Source organism: Triplophysa dalaica, chromosome 24 (assembly GCF_015846415.1).
Source record: "Triplophysa dalaica isolate WHDGS20190420 chromosome 24, ASM1584641v1, whole genome shotgun sequence".
Taxonomy (NCBI): domain Eukaryota; kingdom Metazoa; phylum Chordata; class Actinopteri; order Cypriniformes; family Nemacheilidae; genus Triplophysa; species Triplophysa dalaica.
In genome coordinates, this window is record NC_079565.1 from 4,467,570 (window position 1) to 4,490,612 (window position 23,043).

The 23,043-nt window shown below is 34.6% G+C and overlaps 1 protein-coding gene across 1 annotated transcript; it reads left to right on the top strand.

Annotated features, from left to right (window-relative positions):
• Positions 1–4,108: 4,108 nt before the first annotated feature.
• LOC130414492 (major histocompatibility complex class I-related gene protein-like) lies at positions 4,109–22,781 on the top strand. The gene is made up of 7 exons (XM_056740424.1): positions 4,109–4,217; positions 19,172–19,414; positions 19,767–20,024; positions 21,626–21,889; positions 21,984–22,100; positions 22,241–22,285; positions 22,445–22,781. Exons 1-7 carry the CDS (start codon positions 4,163–4,165, stop codon positions 22,510–22,512), a joined length of 1,050 nt encoding a protein of 349 aa, XP_056596402.1. The 5' UTR covers positions 4,109–4,162; the 3' UTR covers positions 22,513–22,781.
• The last annotated feature ends 262 nt before the right edge of the window (positions 22,782–23,043 follow it).

Sequence of the window (23,043 nt, forward strand, 5' to 3'; positions counted from 1 at the left end):
TTTTCTGTGAAATCACCATGTGATTAGTGTTTGGTTTGGTTTACATAACGGACATTCAACATTTCCGCGTGTCATGTGACTCATGGAACCTTCAGATAGTTTCAGGAGGTAACGTTTTTTTTATTCATTGTATATAGTTGATTTTTTCATTGTAAGTTTCTATAAAATAAACTATTTATCAATAAATTCCATAAAGTATTAGTGCCTGTTGGTAGACCTTGCTAATCAGATCAGTATGCAAAATTAACAATCTTGTTAATCTTACATTTGTTTGTTTTTAAAGCTGTCTAAAAAACTGAGCAGGTAAAGTAGAGCTACTATAGTGTTATCAGTCTGGAAAAGGTGTTCTATTTGTCTTTGATTTTTGCTTTTGTCATTTTTTTGTTATATTTTACAGAAACGATTTGTAAAAATTCAACAAGCCTTCCAGTCTCAAATAAAATAATTAAAAGTCTATGTCATGATACGTCTATTTATTACCAAAACATCTGACAGTAATACACTTAAAATGGGGAAAATGTCAACCTCAATTCAGGCAATTGAAATTTATCAATAATTCTTGATATTGGATGATATGAAACATTACAAAGATAATAAAGTTTTTAGCTGTATCGCCCATTCCAACATCGCCCACGTTTGCACCAGTGCCTCAGCACACCACAGCCATAAATAGGGAACTGGCAACCACAGGAAGATTCGGAGCATTTTTTTTGCACAGGCGCTTCAGTCCAAGCAATAAGTAGTCAACTTTGGCCTTTTCTGTAGATTGCCTCCATGTTCTTTGTCCACTTGAGTTTTTTTTGTCTGTGCCGTTTTAATCCTGAAGTCCTGTACAACATATGCCTTAAGAGACTGAACAGATTCTCCACAATGAATTCAGGCACCCTTTCTTTTACAAATTAAAACTCAAAAACTCTGGTGTGTTTTATTTTGCTAAAAATAATTATCTTTACCTTTGGTGGTTATTGAACAGGGTTACTGCAAGTAAAAAATCTGAAAAGCAAATGAAATTTTTTTCGATCTTTTTTTAACTTTTCACAAAATTGCACCATCTATAAATGCAAACTTCAAGCCTACAAATACCTTTCACATTGAATATATATATATATATATATATATATATATATATATATATATATATATATATATATATATATATATATATATATATATGTCTTGAATACAATTTTCATAATCACCAATTAAACTGTTTAATATATATATATATATATTAAACAGTTTAATTGGCGATTATGAAAATTGTATTCAAGACATTTGTAACCCGAAATACATGTAAAGGTGAGAGTAAAGCCTCAAATTCCCCTAACTCTCTCACTCCCCAAACAGTTTGTCGAAGTTTCCGTGTGGTACCTTTTTCGTAATGTGAGTTAATCTAGTGGCTCACAGAGGCTAAGGGTGCGGTTGAATAGTCAATTTGCTTAGGAACCTTCCTAACTAAGTTAAATTACCACAATTCCTTACGGCACCAGCAAAAAAAGACTCACCGTTCGGTCACTCACAACCAGACATAAGAAAGAAAATATCAATGTATTTAAACAGTGTGATGCAGACTGCAGCAGAAAGAGAGTGTGAATATCAACATACATGTTGACGTGATGTTAAAACTGTGATCTTGAAGAGTGTTCTGTTGTTGATTGTCGAGCTGCGTTCACACACAGAGTAAAAACTGCTTTTGTGACATCAAGTGTCCTGCAGATCATTATGAAGTTACCGTTGCTGATTAAACATATACTTTTGCCATGACTTGCCAATATGTTTATATATGACTGGACAGGAAGGTGGGCGACCATACCAGCGTAACAAACACTTGTTTTACTTCTGTAATTGGTGGACAATATCAATTTATTATTAGAATTTTGATGTTGATAATGAAGTCATATTTTTCACCGGGTTTTCCACGTTTATATTTCCTGCATTAAAAACAAAGAAAGAACATATCTAGTAAGTATCTCAAATGAGCGTTTTGTAGTACATCTCTTGAGCTTTGTAGTTTTACCACAGATCACGTCAATAACATTCACCGTCGCACCGTCTAGTGCATGCAGGCGGATTCTCTCAACACCGTGGTCATCTTCTCCTAACTCCTTATGAACTCTCCATCACATCTTTCCTTGACCTCGTGACGTTTACCATCAAGGTCAAGGAAGTGGCTAGGAAAGGCTAAAAAGCTAAAAAAATTGACTATTCGACTGGATCCTAAGTCGCTGGTGGTGTGTCTGTCAGGAGAGTTTATACGTCAGGCTAGGAGGCCAGAGTCTGAACATCTAAATCTTTTTAAGGCTTAAAGTTATGCATAATTAACAGTGTGACCGCTTGATTTAAAGGTGGGTTTTCTTACATGTGGGTGTCAGTACAGATGGCCCTAGGCATCATTTCCCCCGCCTTAGGTCACCTTGCCAATATATAGTTTCTATGATCAGGGTGCCAGTGTATTTTACAATGTAGTAATGTATTTCCCCCCCCAAAAACAGTCAGAAATATCGTTTTGGCTGAGATATAGGCTACATTTATGGTGTTTCATTGATACTAAAACTGAATTAAACCATTTATCATTTTACTATCTTTTGCTGTCATGGTTTAGCAGTTTTTCACTGTAAAATCTACAGACATTTTTTACAGTGAGATGGAAAGCATTTGGCAAAACGAAAAAGAAAAGCAATTGGCAAATAGAGACAGAAAAGCATTTGGCAAATGCTTTTTTTAAAAGCGATTAAAATGTCCATTTAAAAGGTGCATAATAAAACTTTATATTTTTACGTTATAAAGCATGAATTAAATAAACAGTTTTAAATGTATATATTTATTTATACATTAAAAATTCATTTTTTTATTTAACGTTTTTTGTTCAATGAAACTACATTTTAATATATTGTGTATAATTTTGATCAAATTCTGTATACTATGGGGCTGTTATTCACCCCGGTTATGAAGATGTATTCATAGGAATGTTTGTAACATAGTTGTGTAGAATACTCTGACATCAAACTATCCCAGATGAGTATATACAAATAATGATAGAATCAACATACTTAGTATGTACAAATAATGATAGAATCAACATACTTAGTATACAAATAATGATAGAATCAACATACTTATGCAATGATTGTTTTCATAATCATTTTCATCAGCACAAATTTCAGATTTCAGCAATACAAAATCCAGTGATGTTTTAAAGGCCTGACCCAGATACAGCAAAGATACAGCAAATTTGATGATGTCATATGTCAAAATTATGGTACTTTATAGAGCAAGTTATTTTTAAAAAATTGAGTAAAGGGTCAAATTCCACCATTAGATACAAACCTTGTTGCCTAGAAATAATGGTGGCAGACAAGAACAATTGGATAACAAAAAAAAGATATAGGGGAATTTACCTGATAGCCCCTTTACCTCAGAGAGGTTTCAATATAACTAGGCTGGAATTCCTCATCTTTTCAGATGCTTTCAGAATGACTTGGGACATCTCACTTTGACTTGAACAAATAAAGTAAATTTTTGACACCTGGACCTTCTTTGTCTGAGCAATTTTTTGAACTGCAAGATCAACATTTTCCACATCACAAACAAAAATTAAATAAACATTTGAATTAAGTCAATTAATTTCTCAATTTAAAAAGTTTTTATTTTTATTTTTTTAATTTTAATGTTTTATTAAATTGATCAATTGATTAATCGTTTTATTTCTAATCGGTACTACCGGTGCTCCATATAGGCCTATGTAAGGCTTCCATTTAAATGTGTCGTTGTTTTGTTTTGAGTGTATGGTCAATAAATAAAGGAATTAATAGAAATGACAAGATTTCCTTGAACAAGCCTATTTACATTTACATTAAAAATCACTCTCGCTGTAATGTGATGTTATCTTTTTGTCAGTTCTTGTAGCGGCGCATCAGGTCGTCGAACACAATTGCGAGGGTTGGGATGTGTGGGCCTGTGTGGGCGCGACCCAAATGCGCTCTGTCTCCAAATGAATTTCTGTGGTTGAAATCGAAAGTAGATCTTACAAAAAACGAGCGCAAGACACACAAAATATGTATAAATTAGCTCAGATTCAGCCTTCTCACAGTCACTCTAAACTGCGGAAGGAGGCGTGAGGTGGATATTTTAAAATCACAAAAAATAGGACCTAGACCTAAGCATGGACAGGATTGTTTTACTTTTTCTACTTTCACTTCAAACAGCTGCGCCAAGAGGTATTTTCTTCTTTAAAGCCTTTATTTCAATAAAATTTAAGGATTATAAATCTATTTATCAATATAATATATTTACCTAATATAAATTAAATGGTTATACAATACGTTTGTATTTGTTGACATAAGGCCTTTCGTATTAGCTGATGCATTATGTAGCCCAATGTTCAAAAGTTCAGCATTTATTAATCTTGTTAATATTAATTAATGCTGATACAACTGTAGCCATGCATGTTAATTCATTATAAACCTTAACTAATGTTTACAAAAATGTTTTAGTTAATGCTTAAAATCAAATGAACTTAGATTTATAGATGATGTAGTATTGTTTATAGGTATAGTTCATATTAGCTAATGCAGTAACTAGTGTTAACAACTGCAACCTTATTGTAAAGTGTGTCCAACATAGCCTAATATTAAGCTAACTATACTACAGGGCATTATGAGGGATGGAAAATGAAATTAATAGATGCAGACACAAGATCACTCAAGATATGAAACAACACCAACAATGGCAGCCGTCAATGTACAATATGCAGTATACACATCATCATAACCTCATAAATCATAACTCTATGTAATTGTCTTAAATTGTTGTGCATACAAGGCAAACTATATTAGAGTGATTAGTTGCACTAATTGTTAGCTTAAGTTTTGCGATGCACTGTTAGACGTACAGTTTATAAACTGAAAACGCAAAATTATGCAACTGTTTTTTTCATTAATAATATATAATGTAATGTAATGCAATATATAACCACGGGTACACTACAGTCTCACAGAATCTCAGTCAATATTTCAATAAATTGGAATGACGTTAACCTGGTTTTTGATTTTAGAAGATATTTTTTAAAATATCTTCTATTGTGGTCTGCAGAGGAAGGTACGTTTTACAGGTTTGAAATTACAGGAGGGTGAATAAATGACAGAATTTTTATTTTTGGGTGAACTATCACTTTAAGTCCTCTCCAGGAAACCGCCCTAAGGAAAACCAGCTATTGCGCAAAAATGCTATAGATGAAAGAATTACTTGTCATAAAAAAAAACTTGTTAACATTCCATAAAGGTTTAATATCTTGATATCATTAACGATTTTATGTTGTAATGAATATTTTCTTTGAAATCACCATGTGATTAGTGTTTGCTTTGGTTTACAGCAGCTACATTAAGATAGAGTGAGTCTTGACAACCGAAGTTCAAAATTCTCGTGTGTCACGTGACTCACGGAGCCTTCAGATGGTTCCAGGAAGTCTTTTTTTTATTCTTTAAGCTTATTTATTTTATTTTTATTCATTGAGTGACTTTTGTCAAAAAAAAGTTTTTTGTTCTATTTTAAAGATATGATTTGTTATAATTCAACAAGCCTTCCAGTCTCAAATAAAACAATAAAAAGTCTTTGTCATGATATGTCTATATTTATAACCAAAACAGCTGACAGTAATACACTTAAAATGGAGAAAATGTGAAAAATACAGTGCTAAAATTCAAACCTCAATTCAGGCTATTGAAATGTATCAATAATTCTCGATATTGGATGATATGAAACATTACACAGATAATAAAGTTTTTAGCTGCATATTTAAAATTTTGTAAATTTATGGTAAATAAACAAATGTGCTGTTCACCAAGCAATGGCATTCTGTCAATTTATCAGTAAGACAGCGTTCATACCGTCAAAAGATATTCATATCATATGTCAAAGATAGTAAATATTAAATAGAATTTAGACACTCCGGAGGAGGAAGTCCTGCCTTCCAGCAAAAACAGCCGATCTACAAAGACTGACAACTCTCTGGGGCGGGTTTGAGTCGCTTGTCAGCCTGTGTGAGTGCATGTGTCGAGGCTTAGTTCTTAGTTTTACAGCTCTGTAAACCCAAAGAGATCGATTGTCTTACTTTTAGCATGAATGTTTAAAAAAAGGTTAAAAAATGACAATCAAAGAAGATAGCGAAGTTTGCACAGCTGTGCTCAAAGGCTTATGAACATTAACACCCTCTTTATGTGATTAAATAGACAGTTCACTCAAAGATTTTTTGTCATGAATTACTCACTCTCTAGTTGTTCCAAACCTGTATGTATTTGTTTGGTTGAACACAGAAAAAGATATTTGGAAAAAGACTTGTGAGCAACAATTCCTGGCCACTATTGACTACTATATAGCAGGAAAAAATAAAATGGTATTCAAAAGTGCCCCAGAACTGTTTGTTTTCTTATGTTCTTCAAAATATATAACAAAAAAGCGATTTTTCACACTATGGTTTCAATGGGGGCAAATAACTGTTTAACATCAGAACAAACACATTTGAAGATTTGAAACAACGCAAAGGTGAGTAGATGTAGACAGATATTTTTTATTTTTGGATGAACTATCCCTTTAAGGTTGATCCATGTTAATTTTATTCTGCATGCCAACAGTTTTGACAAGATCCAAAGTTTTTTCTCCATTAATCAATCATTGGAGATTGGGTTTCTCGCCACAGCAGGTCCGTGTTGGCTTGCTCACCGGGAGACTACATTTATTTATTTATTAATTAGATACTAGAATAATCTTGCTTGTTCTATAAACACCATGCACTGTGCTGTGTTTTACCTTTTCTGTTTTTCCTGTTTCCTCCTGTAAAGCTGCTTTGGAACAATGCACATTGTGAAAATTGCTATATAAATAACCTTGAATTGAATGCACACTATGCTCCCACTTTTGAGATTTTTAGTCAGCTTGGGCACCGCGATGCAAAGCATCATTGTGTGGGTCATTCGCTAATACCTCTGCATTAGCATTACTGTGTGTTCAGTCCGCCAGCGATTATGTCGCTATTTGTCGCTCGCTAGTCTCATGCTACGAGGTCGTTAGAAAGCGTTATAGCTTTAGTTGCTCTAGTAACATTTATAAACGAACAAACCCAGCAGTAACTGATGGGAGACAAATGAAGTGAGCTCCGCTACTTTACTGCTATTGGTAGTTGCTCCCGAAAGCTGCTCATCATTTGCATAAAGTTGAGCAAACCTCAAATTTGTCGCATTACTAGCCACGCCCACTCCTGTCACCAACGGTCACTGCTGTGACCAGAAATTTCCGGCTTTACATTGAAGTGAATAACTTCGCTTCACTTTGTCGCTTGGTGTCGCTGATGTATGGAAGCAAATAAGAGACATAATGTTTTGAAATTTAACAGCCTATGAATACTTGATTTTGAATTATTTTACTTTGGAAACCATGTATCTGAATTTATTTGTTTCGAATTTACCTCTATGAAATTTAAATATGAAAATTCTTGATTTCCAATTTAAAAACCTGAATTTAATGCTCACAAATTCGGATACAAAAAAAAATCAACTTACAGAATTTCAGATAAAATATATTCCGATTGATCAAATTTGATTGCTCTTATTCAGATCTCAAATTTCATGTTAATACTTTTCAAAGAAAACATATGTCTAATTCGACTGCTCAAATTCACATCGAAAAATTCAAGTTTTCGTGAAGAATTGCAGGACTTTGCAAATTTTTTATTGTTTCAATTAAATTTCAGTTGAATTCATTTAACTGAGCTTTGTGTTCGAGCCAGTTGATCAGGTGTGACCATGAGTGTGATGCACTTTCAGTTTAGCGCTATCGGAGCAAAACACGGAAAACTGGTTTAAGTTTTATTTATCATAGTGAGCATACTTACATTTTTTCTTTCACCACAACAACTAGTCAAAATATAAATTTCAGGCTTGCAATATGAAACTGTATTTGAGAACCATATATGGTGATGAGATACAGTATATTAGGAAAAAAGAAAAGACTGAAAACCCAGAAAACAAGACATCCATGTTCATGTTTTTTTTATTTAAATTCAACAGTGCAATGTAGTATTAGCATTTAATGTAAAATGATCTCCTAAAAATCCTAATAATAAGGATGTAAATAAACTGCATTTTTTATATTTCCAAGTAATCCATAATGGGCAGTGCAAGTACACACATTCTGATAACAGATACATCTCCTTATTTTTTATTTAAATATATACCATAATTTTACGTTTTTTTATATATCATAAATGTTTTCATATAATTCAAAGATGAAAAATAAATTGTAACAGTAATATGTGGACCCATCTTCCTTCATATCTTAAGACTTAAGGTTCTATCAGCCCCATCCACTAGTGCGCACCAATGACAAATTGTCATAATAATGACATGTCTTATTTTTTTAATTAAGTTCCTTGTTCCCCCTTCAACAAGCAATGTGAACTTTCAAAATTATTATAGTCACTTGTGATTTCCGTGTTGTGTTTTGTAAGCCCTGTAAACATGCCAAGGAGATTGATTGTTCAGCTCTTACTTTTCCCAAACAGGAATGTCACCAGTGTTAAAAAAGGTCAAATTAACACATTGAGAGTGTGGATTATATATTTACATTTATATTTACATTTAGTCATTTAGCAGACGCTTTTATCCAAAGCAACTTACAGGTGGGGTAGGCAATGGAAGCAATTGGGACAGCATAAGTACAACAAAAGCATAAGGGCAATCAAAAAAAAGAGGGCTGGTCTCATATAACCCAACACAGTATACAGAACCATTCATTCATTCATTTTTTTTTTTAAAGAGTAGAGAAGAGAAGTAGAGAAGAGAAGTAGAGAAGAAAATAGAGTTAGAACAGATCAGTCAGATGTTGACAGAAGAGATGTGTTTTTAGACGTTTCTTAAAGATGGCTACAGAATCTGCAGATCTTGTAGCAGCGGGCAGATCATTCCACATAGGTGGAACAGATCCGGAGAAGGTGCGCGAGAGAGATTTTTTACCTTTTAGGGATGGCACCACAAGACGCCGTTCGTTTGCAGAGCGAAGAGATCTGGCGGGTACATATGTCTGCAGTAGCGAGTGAAGATAAGGTGGTGCCGAACCAGTGGTGGTCTTGTAGGCCAGAAGCAGAGTCTTGAATTTGATGCAAGCGACTATAGGGAGCCAATGTAGCCTAATGATATACACTGTGAGAGTTAATTTGGCCTTTTTTATAATGTTGATTTTACTGTGCATGAATGTTTAAAACAAAAGTGTAACACAAAATTAAAACAAAATCATAATCATTCAATTTATATGCATCATCTTAATGTGATTAAGGTTGATAAGGTTTCCAGGATGCTCCATTAATCCAACTTAATTTAGTTCTGCACGCCTTTGGACCAACAGTTTTGACCCGATGTTTGAAAACTATGCACCCACTTTTGAGATTTATTGGTCAATGCAACTATACTGTCGTTTCATTCATCTGACTAGTTGTTCTTTCAAATACATTTTTGCATTTTAAACTCTGAATTCAAAAGTCACACTCTTTTACCGACTTTCTATAGCAACTGATGGACTGGCAGGATATTACCTACTCTGACGTAAACAACAGTCCCGCAAAAGCGTTTGTCGTTATGTAAAATGGATACTTTACCCTAGGTCAGGCATAGATATAAATAACTAGATTTACTTATTCAAGCACTCCAGGCATGTAAATGTGTCCACCATCTTGGAACGGTCCACTGATGTCACTCAGAGTTTGCTAGAATGCCACAACACTGCAGCCATAGCTGTGAAAACCACAGGGATTTAAATTCTCGAAAAATCCGATAGCCTTTCGTTGTTGTCATATGTTAGTTTAGCAAATGTAAGGTTTGAGTTTACGCAATATTGAATAAGTTTTCATAAAAATACTATTGTTGCAAAGGCACAGTCAGCTTGCTCTTGAGTGTTAACAAACTGCTTGGTAGGGTTTCCAGATCTGTGAAACAAAATCATTCATCACAAGCCTAATTTCTCTAGTTCAAATAACAGAACTTAACATTTATAAATAAAATCATCTTCACAGCAACGTTTAAAAAGTAACCAAATTCCAAGGGAAAACTGCAGAACGGCAACAAAGACCGCCTTACACCGTTCCAACATGGTGGATGGCCTACGTGTAGCGGCCCAGGTCAGGCATATGCAATGTCGGTCCTAGACTGCCACAGTCTTGTAGAGTTTAACTCCAAAAAACTCCCTTGCCTTAAGCCAGGTGCAGTATTTCAGATGTCAAGGCCTTGTCATTCTGATGCATGATATATTTTGGCTGACCTAAATTTTTACTTTATCCTTAGAGATTAAGGATTTTTAGGATGTTTTTCCATTTCCGATGTAATCCATTTTTGGTGATGTTTATACACATTAACTATTTTAACAATACACGTAAATGCACTATGCAACCAAGAAAATCTGTAAAATATATACAATTTTTGTCATAATTTCTCACAAGGTTTACACTCTTTGTGGATGCTTGGAACATTCAGTAAGAGAGAAATGCCATTTCAGAATTTAGAGTCAAAATTTTGTTGGATACTGTCACAGGAGGATACATTCATAAATTAAAAACTGTTTCTAAAGGAAACAAAACAAACGAAAATATACATAAGTTCAAAATATCATTGCATAAAAGGTCCAGCATGTAATGTTTGGAGGATCTATTGACAGAAATGCAATATAATATACACAACTGTCTTCAGAGGTGTATAAAGACACTAAACAATGTAGTGTTATGTTTTTATTACATGAGCTATTTCTATCTCCATACACCACAGGTCCCCTTGCATGGAATCCGCAACAATGTTTCTACAGTAGCCCTTAACAGACAAACTGCTCTATAGAGCGTGTTTCGTAAATACGTTACCTCCTTCAGCAAAGAAGCGAAAACCTGACAAAATCTAAGTCCCTTGTCAGCCTCCGTAGTGCTTCAAAAGGAAGGGAGGGGATAGTGAGTATGTATAGTTAAATGGAACTAAATATGTGTGACACTTTTTAAGAAAAAAACCTGCATTGCAAACACAGTTTTATATTAGATACTTGGTACAGTGGAACTAATCACATGACCTTGGCTTGCGTTATGCTTTACTAGCTAAATCAGAATCTGTATTGAGTTCTCACATAATTTCTGCCCTAACAGGTCCCAAAGTTTATCAGATGTTAAGCCTTTATGAACTATGGGACAACAACAAGGGGCAAGTGATCAGCTTACAGAGGCTCCATTACAGATAATAAGCATTTTAATGACAACACATGTTAGAAGAGCTTTAGAACCAAAAGAGATTTAAGGATAAAAACATGTGAGGTGAATCACACTGATATTGAGACACTATTAATACAATATTCAATGAATTTCACGAGGAACTTTCTTTAAAAAAGATTTATCCCCTCTACTATGTCTAAAAGCCAGTGAGCTTAATTTACAAGGATAAGACTCAGACTACACTTTGAAGTTGGTTGTTTTTGTGAGTGCTTACCGAATGCATGATGTATGAATGTATAAAAATAAGTAATATGGACAAAATTCTTGTGCTGTTTCTACTTTTAATTCCAACAGCTACTTTAGAAGATACGATTTCAGAAGAAAATCTTTTAGGCTTTCTTTTTTTTCAGTACACTATTTAACTTGACCTAACATATTAATAATTAGTAAAATGTTACAAAACAAATTATTTAACAAAAAATATATTTATTTAAGTTTTATTATTAGATTTTAAGCATGTGAAGATATATTTTTTCCCCCAAAACTATTTAGTCATATAAAGTATATATCTTTCTACTACACATTATTATCTCATTTCTATTTTCTGTTAAATCTTTGTATTCAACTTCTAGATTCCCTAGTGATACATGATTCAATAAAAGAAACTCCTTCTTTGGGAGGAGTCAAAGCTCATATGGGAAAATCCAGTCTATATTTACTTGATAGGCATGTTTCTTAGGAGGCTATCAGTTCTTGATCTTTTACTATGGTAATAAGTATTCTGAGAAAACCACTTTAGTATGACAGGGTGCACCAGAAGTTATGGGTCATTCCTTTTGCGCAGTATATTTTAATGTGCCCGTCAGACTTAACAGATAGACAGAGTTTCACAGAGTTTATTCATTTTCTCCATTGTCTAATCAAAATGTTTTAAATAAATTGTTTCATTTAATATCGATTTAATTAAAAAAAACTAGTATTGGTATCCTTAAAGAATTAAATATTTTTGGTAGAAGAACAAGCCACCGGCTTAAATTCATGGGTGGGACATTGCCATATGAAAATATATCAAAGGTCGCAATATGAGCTTATTCAAACTTTTCTTGCTTTCAGATTTCATTTTTTTATTTAAACACATTCATTCACTGTCAAAAGTATAAGGACCATTGTATTTTGTTTTCAATAATACAATTAAAGTCACATTCACTGTACAGGAATATTCTTGTTTTATAAATAGTGATCAAGTCTGTAAACATAAAAAACAATTATGTTAAAATGCCTTAACTACACTACAAGATAAAAATCATTAAAATGGTTCAATTTAGGACATTTTGAGAAAACACAGGCATTTTAAGTTTGTAATTCGGATGTAATAATCAGTTCCTGCTCTCCTTCTGCATTTCGCCCTACAGCAATGCAGTGATGTGACATCATGGGCAAACAAGCTGTTGTCTTGTCCCAGGGTACATGTGTAATGGTTGTTTTGGATGCTGTGTTGCATCTGACAGTCTCCACATTGGGTGTTCTGCCGATCCCGAGCCGTTTGGATTTATGATTTGTCATTTCCGTTTCTCTTGTATTACTTAATGGATGTTTTGTGAAAGATTGGCTTGTCTGGTCTTTCTCTTTGGTGCAGCTTGTGAGCTCGAGCTGATTTTGCCAAGTGGTTAATGTCCTCTTGACAACCTAAACCCATACCAAACCCCAACCCTAACCATAACTTACCCCTAAAATCAGAGGGACATGATAAGTGAAAAATAATGATAGAAGCACCTAATCCCGGTTGAAAGATTAAATTTAAAATAAACTGTAAACTAATTTTTGCAATCTGATTGGTTGTCCTAAGGATAACAACAACTTTGCAGAAACAAGAGAGACCAGCTGCTCAGTTTGCTATTTCCAGGTGTGGCACCGGTGGCACACCGGTGACTACGCCACTGCATTGCCATTCACAGAGTGATACTGTTTTAGATGGCTGTATGCCAACGGAAAAAATCTGATGTATTGTTATGAATACAATACTTTCGATTTAGTGTGAAACTGAGCGCAATGCGGAAAACGATCTCCATATAATCTCAAAGAGATCATTTTCTCACAAGGGTGAGACTGAAGACAGTTTAAAGTTGGTAATCCAGAGTTCTTACCGAATGCACATCAATATTAATATGGATACAATTCTTGTGCTGTTTCTACTTTCTCTTCCAACAGCTGCTCCAAATGGTAAGATTTTGACAGAATTCATTTTATGAAATTATTCAAATTTCAGAAGCCTAACATCCCAACCAAACTATTTATTGCTGCAAGACGGAAAAACTGATGAAATGAAAAGCGCCCGTCTTGTTAAGTTTTTAATAATGCTTTCTTTATAATTCAAGTATATGTAAATAAAGAACTAGTGGCTTTTGTTATTTCATGTTTTCTACCTTTACTCAATTCACATAATGTTTATGTAACGTGAATGAATAAATATATATCAAACAGGAAAGAAACATGCATTTTTAAATGAATCTGTAAACTTGACAGGGGAAACCAGTCTAATTTTGGCTATTAATACAAAAACTTTGTATGACATATATGTTTACATTTTCAAAGTCCACATTTACTGTTAACATTTATCTCAGCTGTTAATATTTGTATTTTAATTCCAGATTTCTATGCAACATAAATGAAGTGAGAATTAAAACTAAAATTTGATTTGTCTTGATAGATAACTTATATTAAAAAAATAAACAATTTGTCACCCCACGGGGAAGACAGAACCCAAACGCAGGCAGTAGGTGGGGAAAACAATGATTTAAATAAATAAACAAAGCAAAACCCCACAAGGGGGTAAAACAACAATAACCATGGACACAAATACACAGATATGACACAATACACAATAGATTGACTAAACTACACTAAAACAACACTTGACATAAACTATAACAACACTTGACATAAACTACAGCTTGACCAGACTTAAACTTTGACTAGACTTACAAACTCCACAGATTACAAAATAGATGTAATGAGTTAAGCAAATGCGTAAGGCACAACTTATCAGCAAAACAAACGAGCACAGGACAGAAAACACATGGGCATTAAATGAGGAACCAAATCAACCAAGTAAGAAGTAAGGGCCATGAAACCATAACAAGATAATTAACAAGGTAACGAGAGGGCGGGACATAGATGAGACAGGAGAGCTTGTAGCATGCCGAACCCAGGGATGCCTATGAGCTTCCACACAGAACACGTGGTACTGTCATGATCCTGCAGAGCTGTGACACAATTTTTGTGGAAGTGGAACTTACTTTCCTCATAATTACACACAACTGATTTAATTTTGATGCGAAAATTGGGATGTTGTTATTTTGCAGTTGCCAACTTTGCTATATATAGGCTAATTTATAAAATGAAAAAGCAGCTTGTGATGATTTTCCAAGGGTTCCCTTTATCTAGTAAAAATGTTAACTAAACCTAAACAAATCATGTTCTATTTTATAATGTAACTTTGGTAACGCTTAAAATTACGACCCGCAAAGAACTGCGTAAACTGTATTGAAAGTTTTGGTAATTGTTCCTATGTGTATAGTATAAGGGAACAAAATATTAGTTTGTGTAACAAAGGGTTAGCAACCAGATATAGGTGGGGACTGTTACGCTTTTGGTCCACGAAGTCACAGGGTAAGAAGAACAATAATTATACACAATCTGATATCCTTGACTCTGAAACCACTACTTAAAAAACAACTTATTTCAAAATACATTTGCAATAGTGTCTTTGTAGTGGATACTTTCTCCTCCTATTTTAAAACAGATTAACAGCAATTGCTAGGAGATGTATAAACTATGAGTTTTTTCTTTCTTATCCCCCAACATAACCACAAGCAAGGATTTGAGTTAAAATTCTCTAGAAAGCTACAAGTTCATGGTTCCTTAAGGATCAAAAATCACACAGCCATAACGTCTGTTATCCATACAAACCAAATGTATTAATTAATGTCTGAAGCGAAACGTTAAAAAACACCTTTAAACTTTTAAATGCATATTGCCAGCGCATGCAAATAAATAAAAACAATTTTAAGATATCTGGAAAATAGTATGTTTTTAGGAATAGCTACCTGGAGCAGAAATTCAATCATTTTATTTTACCTCAAATGTTGCACGTGTACTGGGGTGATTCCCTGAGGAAGGGGTTATTATCTTGTATGGATAGAACGAAGATGGGCGGATGAGAAGCTCACGGCCCCTTTAAAAGATTGCAAAATACTGTAATGAACCAAGGCTGTGTTCGAAATAGCCCCCTATACCCAAATATAGTGCACTATTTGAGAAGACATACATTTTTAGTGGTGTCCGAATTCATAGTGGACATTTTTAGAGTACTCATTCAATCCCATGATGCATCATAATAACGAGTGTAGAACCACTGTACACCCACTGCTAGCTGCTAGCCATCTATCGTGATGCTCGCGCTGAGTGAATTCTCGCATCTTGGCAGAAAATGGCGCCCGCAGCATTTCCAGGTCACAGAGTGTGCGAATTGTCAGGGACAAAAACAGGATATACGTCATGAAAGTCAAGTGGTCAAGTGCAAAGACCGCAAGTGAGGGTATTTGGACGCAGCCGTTGTCCCGATCCAAAGGCTGCTTCAAAAGCAGCCCCAAAAGCGACCTTATTTACATAGGTTTTTAAGGATCCTTCACAGTATCCTTCACAGCTGTGGCTATCCCAAGATTCATTGCGCGCCTGTAATTGCTTGAAAATTTTAAATAATCTATCAAGACTTTAGTTAAATAAAAGTCTGTAATTCACAAAAGCGTTCAATTTCAGTGTTTTAATATTATATGTGATGTTGTTAATTAAAATTATTGGTGCATTATTGTTTTTATGAATTTGTATACAAATCGCGACAGGAGCAACTGGTGACGCAAATCACGCAATTAGGAAATCCTCTGCAATGCTAGACCGTCTCATTTCAGTTCGCTTCTAAGACTTTTGAGGCTGCGTGATGTGAAAACCGAGTACTCGTTTTTAAGTCTGCGACCTTAAAGGTTGCAGTCCATGATTGGGACATAGCTACTGTCTCAGAATTGTAATACATTACATGATGTATATTAGTTTGAAAATACAAGATTAAACAGATTTAAATACAAAATATAACAAAAACAATCAAGGTATTTAAAACAGATTATATAGAATTCTAACTAGTCATCATGTAAACATGCTTACCTTGGGGGCAGTCATGGCCTAATGTTTAGAGAGTAGGACTCGTGACCAGAAGGTTGTAGGTTTGATTCTCAAGTCCGGCAGGTAATGACTGAGAAGCTCTTGAGCGAGCCACCTTACCCCTACTTGCTCCCCGGCCACTGCAGTGGTATCTGCCTACAGTCACTTTAACTGCTGCTGGTCACAGGGATCCTGCTAACTATCTTCTTGAAAGCAGCCCAATGACCCCTCAAAACCCCACAAAAATGAAAACTAGCCCAATTATTTTCCGTTGTCAAATCAAAGTTAACAACTGCCAAAAGACGTTTCTACTGCTATATTTACTTATCTAAATGGTTTTCTAGATATTGTATATGTTTTTTGTTCTGTTAAATTTAAAATATGTTTTGGGGATTTAGGAAAGCAAACAATTCTGGGTCACCTTTGACTACCATTATATTTTTTTCTGCTATGGTAGTCAATGATGCCAAAGTTAAATTGATTACATATGTATATTATATACATATTAAAAATGCCGTTGTCAAACCTCTTCTAAAAAATCTAACTACAGACCAATATCAAATCTTCTTTTTAAAGACAAAATCATTGAAAAGTTTGTCTTCAATCAGCTGACCAAATCCTATCCCTCTCACCCAATGACTACAGGCCTATTGACTCTCTTTGCCAATGCATTGATGAAATTAACAGCTGGATGTGTCAAAACTTCCTTCAGTTAAATAAAAACAAAACTGAAGTCATTGTTTATGGTAACAAGGATAAAACTAACAAGGAAAATACATACCTTGACTTAAGAGGTCTAAAGACACAAAGTAAGGTAAAAAATCTTGGTGTCATTTTGGAGTCTGACCTTAGTTTTAGCAGTCATGTCAAAGCAATAAGCAGATCAGCCTACTACCATCTCAGAAACATAGCCAGAATCAGATGTTTTGTCTCAAGCCAAGATTTAGAGAAACTAGTTCATGCTTTCATCACCAGCAGGGTGAATTACTGTAATGGACTCCTTACAGGTCTTCCCAAAAAGACAATCAGACAGCTGCAGCTCATACAGAACATTGCTGCCAGGATTCTGACCAGAACCAAAAAATCTGAGCATATCACTCCAATCCTCAGGTCCTTACACTGGTTACCAGTTACTTCTAGAATCAACTTCAAAGTATTATTAATTGTCTATAAATCACTCAATGGTCTAGGACCTAAATACACCTCAGATATGCTCATTGAATATAAACCAAACAGACTTCTCAGATCATCAGGATCAAATCAGTTAGAGATAACAAGGGTTCACTCAAAACAGGGCGAGTCAGCGTTTAGTCATTACGCCACCTGTAGCTGGAATCTGCTTCCAGAAGACATCAGATGTTCATCAACAGTAGCTACTTTTAAATCCAGATTAAAAACACACTTGTTTAGCTGTGCATTCACAACCTGAGCACTGTGCTGGTTAACATCAACTTCACTTCTATTTCTAATTTATTTTTATTTTGCTCTTATTCTTTTCATATATACACTAACACTTTTTTAATAAATGTTATTGCTGTTTTACTGTTCCTTAAAAATCAAAGTTTTTGTGATCTTCAATCATTTGCATTTTAAAGATACATTTTATTTCTTTCTGTCAATCATTTTATGTAAAGCACTTTGAATTGCACTTGTGTATGAAATGTGCTATAAATAAACTTGCCTTGCCTTGCCTTGCCTATATATGTTTGTTTCATTGTTTCTTTCATTATTTCTTCGCATACTTTTATGAATTGAAAATCATTTAGTTGATCGTGATGAATTGTTATAGCAACTGTTGTAAACACGACAACTAACTTCTTAAATTAGAAAGCGCTGTTGTTTCCAGGCGGAATGTTAAAGAACACGACACGCAAGTCTCCCGGAAATCCTGTTAAATTCAAATCAGATGATGACTTCGAACGTCCTGAAGTGTTTCCAAAAAAGTGTGCCATATGCATCGGTTCTCACAAAATCCTTGGTGTTTCGATTCAGATACGTGGGCATGCCTTGTTGCTTTTGACTATCTTTGGTGTTTCAAGTCTTACGAAACCTTAAGCCTAACCGACACCCTAACCCTAAACTTACTCTAACCATCTAAACTACCTATGATTGTTAAAATTGAAAAAAAACATGTTTGGGTGATGACGTCAGACTCGAAACACCAAGGATTTAGTGAGAGCAACAGACTTTCAGCCAACGGATCGTAGGTGTGAAGTCTAAGGCTGAGACTACCGCTCAGGTTGTCCTGTTTACATCGTTTAAATTGAGAACAAACATATTTCCATGATAAAGTGAAAGGCTGTCCCTGGCTCAGTCTGTTTACAAGAACATCTGCTGAATAGAATAACGCTTCATCTTTCGCCTATTTTTTGCGCTATTCTTTAATTTCATATGCCACATAATGAAACCATGGCAAAGAACTGACTGAGTTAAACATTTTTCATTCCGGGAGACCTAAAAGGTCAACATTCATTTCACATTTTTTACAAATTAAAACTGATCAAAATTGATCTTTCATAATTAGCATTATTTTGTTACCAAAAATCCTAAAACATAGAAAGGAAAAATGTATCCTATAGTCCAGATTTGCATACAGCCCAGACTGATTAGAATTGTCTTGACCAAGAGTAACAGTTCATTGCTCAACATTTGAATCGAACCTCTGTCTAACTTTCTTAACCTTTTTCGGGTATAAACATTTTGTATTGTTGTTGGTTAATTTTTCCACAGATTCTTATTCCTTTTGGGCATCTGCCATTTACACCAACGGACAAACCCCCTTTCCCCAGTATTTTGGCACAATGATGTTGAATGATGTCAGACTTCTGTACTATAATGGTGAGAAAGACACCTTCATTGGAAGAGGAAATACAACAAATGAAGAATCAGTGTTTAATTCCAATGAGCTGCATAGCATAGGTCAAGCCATAAAAAACAGATATGCAATAGTAGAACACTTCTATAAACCAGAGGGTAAGAATTGCCTATCATTTTAACAACATTCGAACACAAAACATTTTTTAATCATGATTGGTAGTGGCACAATGTGTCAATCAAGACAAAGTTTTACCCTAAAGACCCATATTGTGTACCTTAAAAGGTACAGTCACTATAAATGTTTTGTACACAATAGGTCCTTAGGGTAAAATAATGTAATGATTTTATTTCTGACAGTGTATTTACAGATTGAGAGACATGCTATACCAAAAATAAGTATCTTTAATTATATTTGATTGTTTTGTAACTATGAAATATCAATGAATATATATGTTTGTAATAGTGTTTGTATTTTTCATGTACATTTTTTATTATTTATTTTATAAAGGTTTTAGTACTTTTCAAGCACTGGTTTTGTGTCAGCTGGACAAGGGCCGACCAGGACCAATGATCATGTGGGAGGCTTTACAAGGCTCCACAATAGATGTGTTCCATTGGTACAATGGTACTTTAAATTACACAGCTCAGGTGCCAACAATCGGTTATGATGAAACTTCAAAGCAGTTTGAAAATTTTTTTTACCCTTATTGCACACAACTGCTCAATGGTTTCCTTGAAAAAAGAATAAATCAAGTAAACAGAAAAGGTAAGATCAATTAACTTCCAGTCAAACTGTAAAAAATAAACAATTAAAGATTAATAAGCAAACAAGCATCCTTGTTATGCTATAGCTTCAGTTATATTATAGTTGTGCCGGTTACACCCTTAAAGAGTAAGTAGCACATGATTTTTATACTTTGGTTTATGGATTGTCCAACAAGTTCATGTACATAATACGTGTAAATACACTAGTATGACGTAACAATAGGTAATCATTCTTACCTTACTTCTTGACTGACTCTCAATTGAATCGTTCCACGATTCATCCGTCTAATCCCCTCCTATCCTCTAGCCTAGTGTCATGTGATTGGTCAGGTGGTGTAGTCTGCTGTGATTGGTCAAACGCGTTTGTAACGAGACTGGACGAGAGCGAGTGATGATAATGAGTGTCAGCTGCGCGTTGCACAGGTATCGCATCTCTTCGGTGGAGATCGGAAGCATAAAAGGACGAGCGACTGGAGAGAGGACCAGGTCTTGATTTTATGTTATGTTTTCTGTTTGTGTGGATGGCAGTCGACAGTGCGGGAGCTGCCGGCATTTTACATTCGTTTATTGGTTTGTTTATTTTTTATTAAAAGTTGTTGGACGTTCGCCAGTCCCTGCCTCCATATTCCCATTCCTTGAATTTGTTACAGCGTTCATCATGTGTTGTAAATAGAAAGCCCAAGTTACCATCATTGCTGGCTTACGGTTGACAGGTTATATATTATATACAGTATATATAGATAGAGATGACGGGGATTTCACCTTACCAGTTTGAGCCCGAGTCTGACGAAGAAACATCCGAAGACGATAGTGAATAACAGATAGACGATAATAGATGGAACACTTAAATTAGCCCGGTTCATAGCTAGATAAACAAACTGTAATACCCCAGAAATAACGGTACATGTTAACGTTAGCGTTAAATGAATTAGCTAAACACAGACATAAACTACACACATTTTTTAAAGTTCAGACAAAATAAATAGTCACACTTACATGTTGTGATTCGGTGGAGAGGTCAAAATGAGGTTGGTATTTCCCCCTCTTTCAAGGAAGTCTTTTAACATATCTTGCAGTGAACGTGCCAAGATTATGTGAAATGACGTACGCACAGTAAAACCCTAGGGTTATACTCCTCTGGTGGTAGTTTAAATAAGACGCACTTAGTTTCACAACGTAGAACACAGGTTTTAGACGTCACACGCATCACAAATGAGCGAAAGTGTTTTGGGGGAGGAGAGAGTGAAGTTTTCGTGGCAGTCCCAGCAAAACGTAGGCGGAGACTATGTCTAGTGACGTAGATACGCGGCGGTTAGAGACACGTCTCGTTTGCGTGATTCAGAGTGGACTCCCATTTTTACAAGCCATTCACCTGAGGACTTATACAACCTGGCATACTGCTTACTTTCAAACACGGCAACATAACACACTGCATGAAATGTAATTTTCATGATCAAATGCTACTTACTCTTTAAGCCTCACATCGTAACTCTGTGTTTTTCCTCTGTAAAACTAAAGGTAAATGTTTGAAGAAAATTCTGGCCAATGTGTGTAAATATACATTTAAATGTATATGATTTGTCTTCCATATTTCTTCAACAGTAAAACCTGAAGTTCATTTCAACCAGAAATCTCCAGGGCCCCATCTGCTTTGCATGGCAACAGGATTTTATCCTCGTCACATCAATATGACCCTGTTCAGAGACGGACAGCTTGTAGGTGATCATGAGATCACTGGAGGAGATCTTCTGCCCAATGATGATGGGACGTACCAGATGAGGAAGATACTGAAGATCAGTGCAGATGATAAACACATTTACAGATGCACTGTTTCACATGTCAGTCTAGACAACCAACTCAGTTTGGGTAAATAAAATATACTTAAAGAAAACTAAAACACAGTCAATATCATATAATCTCTCAATCTTAATGTGAACTTTATTCATGGATTATGTTTCAGAGCATGATAACTGGACACCAATAAAGTTAGTGATCATCTTAATCCCAACAGTTTTGGGTTTGGTGCTCATATCTGTGATTGTAATTGGCATAATTCAAGCAAAAAAGCGACGTGGAGGTAAGACAGAAAGTGAAAAAAACTGTTCAATAAGATTAGTAGGCTATAGCTGGTTTAAACACATTCAAAGTTATTTATGTATTCATCGTGTAGCACTTGGTTGTTACTATTAACAAGTATGCTTGGTGTTGATCTTATAGTGACGACTTTATTTCCTGTTTTTCAATGGAGGAGGAAACATGCAGGTAAGGCAGGAGGTTAAAGAAATGGTTTAATCCATTAAAAAAATTATCTGTATTTGATCTTTACTTAATTTTTTTTAAACATTTATTGCGTTAATTGAATCATAAAGCTTTATTATTTTATTTTTAACAGCATTTAATATATATATTTTTTATTTTCAGTGCCTTTGCAACATGTGAACAGTGTGGGCTCCGGTCACAGCAATGATTCAATGATTAATGATTCGTAAATACCCTCATAAGACGATTCATTATTAAATTCTTCTCAAAATCTAGCCTGTTAATTCATTCATTATTAAATATTCTGACATTTGTGAAAAATGCTAATTTTAAAGAAAAAGCTGTCCATTTATTTTGTGATTGTACTATAGGTAATTACTATTAGGCTGATTTGATTTAAGTACTTATGTTTTTGCAAGTTGACAAATAAAAAATGTCATGGTGTGACAGGAAATTAAAAAAAATTACAATGTAGATAAATCTCTCAAACGAAGAGAAAACTATGCTATTTTAGATTACGAATATTAATAATATAAAATAATATAATATTAACCGTTTGTTTTCTAAGTCTTTGCTGTACAGTATATTTATCAACTAACCAAATGTACCCCATAGGATTGTTAACATTTTTACTATGAAAATCCCAAACTGCTTTCTCTTGAATATATTGTTAATTTTTTTCCTTCAATAAAAATCCATGTTGAAAGTACTTTCTTTAGAATGCGTTTTTGTTACACAATTCCAAGTTAAATTCATACATT

Bases quoted from the DNA above. Each gene is read 5' to 3' on its own strand.
- LOC130414492 (XM_056740424.1), top strand. From the start codon at position 4,163: ATGGACAGGATTGTTTTACTTTTTCTACTTTCACTTCAAACAGCTGCG. The intron at 4,218-19,171 runs GTATTTTCTTCT...ATTTTTCCACAG, and splicing joins TCAAACAGCTGCGCCAAGAG to ATTCTTATTCCTTTTGGGCA. The intron at 20,025-21,625 runs GTAAGATCAATT...TTTCTTCAACAG, and splicing joins AAATCAAGTAAACAGAAAAG to TAAAACCTGAAGTTCATTTC.